The 3,898-nt window shown below is 38.4% G+C and overlaps 1 protein-coding gene across 1 annotated transcript in view; it reads left to right on the top strand.

The window, feature by feature from the left end:
* Positions 1 to 3,898, top strand: part of STK38 (serine/threonine kinase 38) — a 50,482-nt gene that overhangs the window by 22,684 nt on the left and 23,900 nt on the right. The window contains 1 exon segment of the mRNA XM_019667446.1: positions 861 to 1,021. Within this exon segment, the coding sequence (XP_019522991.1) occupies positions 861 to 1,021 (161 nt within the window).

Here is a 3,898-nt window from a genome sequence, read left to right as displayed (position 1 = left end):
AATTCCAGAAATAAACAGTTCATAAGTTTGAAATTATGCACTATTCTGAATAGCGTGATGAAATCTTGCACCATCCTACTCAGGCCTGCCTGGAATGTGAATTGTCCTTTTGTCCAGTGTGTCCACGCTGTAGACACTACCTGCCGTTAGTCACTTAGTATAATTACATCTCAGTTATCAGATTGACTTTCATGGTATGGCAGTGCTTGTGTTCAAGTCACCCTTTCTTTTACTTAATAATGGCCCCAAAGCACAAAGGTAGCGATGCTGGCAATTCGGGTGTGCCAGAGGGAAACTGTAAAATGCTTCCTTTAAGTGAGAAGGTGAGTACAGTACAATGAGATATTTTGAGAGAGACCTGTCATATAACTTTTATTACAGTATATTGTTATAATTTCTATTTTATTAGTTATTATAGTTAACCTCTAATTGTGCCTAATTTATAAATTAAACTTTATCATAGGTATGTGTGTATGTATCAGAGAAAGCATAGCATATATAGGGTTCCATGTTATACTTGGTTTCAGGCATCCACTGGGGGTCTTGAAACATATCCCTCTTGTATAAAGGTGGACTACTATATTAGAAAAAAACAATATGCAAAATAACGGTAATTTTAACCAATCAGAGATTCAGTTTATACCACCGTTAAAGCTGCCGTTTGCATTAAAGCCATTCATTTTGCAATTTTTTAAGCCTGTCACCACTGAAGTTTCATTACCGAATACCTTCAAGTCAAATGTTGTCAATTTTGAGTTAGTAGCTTTGCCTAAGCATAAAGTAGATGTTTTGCATCGTCACAATTGAATACTCAAAATAGTATTTACATTGTTTAAAAAATATACCGTCTAATAAAGCAGAGCAAGCTTGTCATTAATCAAATGCATATACCTCCAGGTTGGCCACATTCGTGCGGAACGTGACATTCTAGTGGAGGCAGACAGTTTGTGGGTTGTGAAAATGTTCTATAGTTTTCAGGATAAGCTAAACCTCTACCTAATCATGGAGTTCCTGCCTGGAGGTAATGACTTGATGATGAAAGGTCATTTTTCCTTTTTGTTCTGTGGCTTCTCTCTCACTTCAATTAACCCTCCTTTCTACTTTTAATCGTGCTCACAGTTACTTTCTGTCTCTTTTTTTAGGTCTATAAGGAAGTCAGTAACCTGTCTTGTGCTGGGGTGCCTTTCTACAATTCTTAGTGCCATAAAAGTAACCTCCTCACTCATTCTCATGATTTCAGATGGACATTTCTTTCTTTCTCTTCATTTCTTTTTAAATACATAGGAATAAACTAGGGATTCTGCCTGCTCTCCTGTCAATGGGAATCATGTATAATCAGTTACCCAAGGGACAACACTGAAACGATAACATTCTTTGCTTCAACGTTTTGGTTTCTTTTTCTATAACTTATGTTAATAAGGAGTGAATTTCTCATTACCTGTATCAGTAGCCAGAATCAGTTTCTCATTTCTGAGATTTCAAGTGTTATGTAACTCAGCATGTGCGTCTCCTAAGACAGCTCCAAAGTAAACCCAGCGCAGGGCATGCCATCTGTTCTGGGGAACACAGCCGGTTTTTCTGTGAGCGGATGAACTAACTATGAGTAAACGCTGGTGGGAAAAAAAGAGCTTTTTCTTTTTTTGGTTCTATAGCAAAGCAAATATAATTGTGATGTCATATTTTGATCTTGTGACAACCTTTAGTTTAGATCTAGGGTCATTAATAATTTTTTATTTAGAATTGATGAAGGTCAGAAGAGAATCTGATAGAACCAGGAGAAACTNGTAGCAGTGATTTTAGTCAGCTTATGAACTTTTTGTCTCCTAGAACTGTTCTTTTTTGCTAAATTGAAATGTATATTCTCATAGTTTTCTTTAGCTGTCATGTATGAATATATATAATACTTTTCGTTCTCCAACAAAGAAACACACGTATTTTAAAAGTACAAATAATGCCTGTATGTTATGTGCAGTCTTTTTAAAGTTGAAAATCTATTAGAGAACCACCTGCTATTTGTATTTCCCAGTTAATCACAAGTTGTCCTTGTCACAAGGAGCCTTTTTTTGAGGTCATGCTTGCTGTGGTAGAATGTTTCTTACTGAATATTGAGAGATAGAAATTGTATATACACCTTGGAACTGAGGCTTCGGAGTTAGAATTTGGAATTTGCAATCTAAAATGTGTCAATGTACTTCATCCTATACACTGAAACCAAAGTTGGGTCTTCTGAGTAGCTCAGCACTACCTAAAAGAGAACATTCTTTAATGATTAAGAACACTTTCTAAAACCCAAAACTACTTTGCAGATAGATTTATAAGATGAAAACAACATACTTTACGCAAAATAAATTTTAAATATTGGACAGTATATTAAAAACGAGAATGCAGACTTTTTTCAAATCTAGTTTAATTTAGCTGGTTGCTTAAGAACAGATTGTAGTGGGCGATGCCTGCAACATCTTGTAAGAGATCCGATGCTACAGGAAGGCAAATAGAGACCCTCAAGCCAGGAGGGCTTTGGAGACAGAGCCCAGGAGCAGGATGGAGACTGATCCCACACCCAATCCTTTCCACCTCTTGAGAGGGGGCACAGCCACTGAGGCGTCACTTAAGTGCCAGCTGGAAACTTGGAATGTATATTTTCTCTTCCATTTTCATGTTACCCAGAAGCTTTAGAGTCCCAGGAATTTCGGTTGAGAGTATCAAATACCCTGGCAGTAAATCTTCAGACAGTATAGTTTATACTAACACCAACCTTATTAAAAACGCAATCAGCCCTATTTATGTGTTATCTAAAAGTTAGTGTGTGGTGTGGGTATAGACACCGAGAAGAGTTTCAGTTGATCTTGAAAAGGAAAAATGTAAAGCTGTGTTGATTAGTCAGTATATTTTGTATTTTACAAGTACGTTTTACAAGACATATTTCCTGTAAGTTTAACCAAGGCTCAAGACCTTTCTTTATCAAATAATTAGCATTCAGAATAACATTATAAAGAAGTGCACATCATCATTCTCACTTATTAATCCGTCATAGCATGTGCCTGTTGCCCAACATGGTAACAGGATCCAAACATTGTGTAAAAACATTTTCTCAAATATCGTACCTTCAAAATTAATTTCTAAAATTTTTCTACATGAAAGTAAAGGGAAATGCCTGTTAGAATTAGAATCTGAGTCCATCTTGCTGTTGGACACTACTCCCTAGGTTTGATTTCAGGATGGTCAAGTTAAAATTCCTGGCCACAGACTCTTCCTGGGCAGCCATGTGAAGAAGCAAGTAGCAGGCCTGTGCTAGGTGAGAAGGGAAACAGAGCAGGGCGAATCCATCACCTTTGGGTAGGGCTCACGAAGTTGAGATTCAGAGCCTTACTTTTTGTAGGTTAGGTGCCTTATTCAGAGGAAAACTTTTTTGTTTGCTTTTATTAAACCGAGCAAGAATTAAAGCTACCCAGTGAGAGAGTTCAGGTTGTTATTGTTATTCCCTCTCGCAAGGTGGAAATTTTTGCTACCTGGACAATACGTTTTAAAAGGAGAAGAGACCAGCATTTAGCTAGTTTCTTCAGCGCAAAAGCAAAACCTCCAATTGTAGTACCAGTATAGTGTTAGGATGGGACAAAAGGCTGACTTCTGTCTCTGTTTTCCTAGTGCCCAGGATAGCAACTAGCGTGTAATTCCCACCCCATTCAACATTCATGGGACAGAGGAAAGGGAGCCTCTGGTGGGAGCGGCACCTCTGGCTCTTCCGCCCCTTACCCTGTGCTCACCTGACTCCACCCCACACCCTGAGGTTCCCAGCTTCTGGTTCAGCCCACCCAGAAGAGAAGCGAGAAGTGTGCTCACAGGGCCTGTAACTTTCCCCATGACAAACAGGGTATGTCGCAGCCACCATTCTGTCCTC

Source organism: Hipposideros armiger, unplaced genomic scaffold, assembly GCF_001890085.2.
Source record: "Hipposideros armiger isolate ML-2016 unplaced genomic scaffold, ASM189008v1 scaffold_497, whole genome shotgun sequence".
Lineage (NCBI taxonomy): Eukaryota > Metazoa > Chordata > Mammalia > Chiroptera > Hipposideridae > Hipposideros > Hipposideros armiger.
This window is presented reverse-complemented; position numbering and strand designations above follow the sequence as displayed.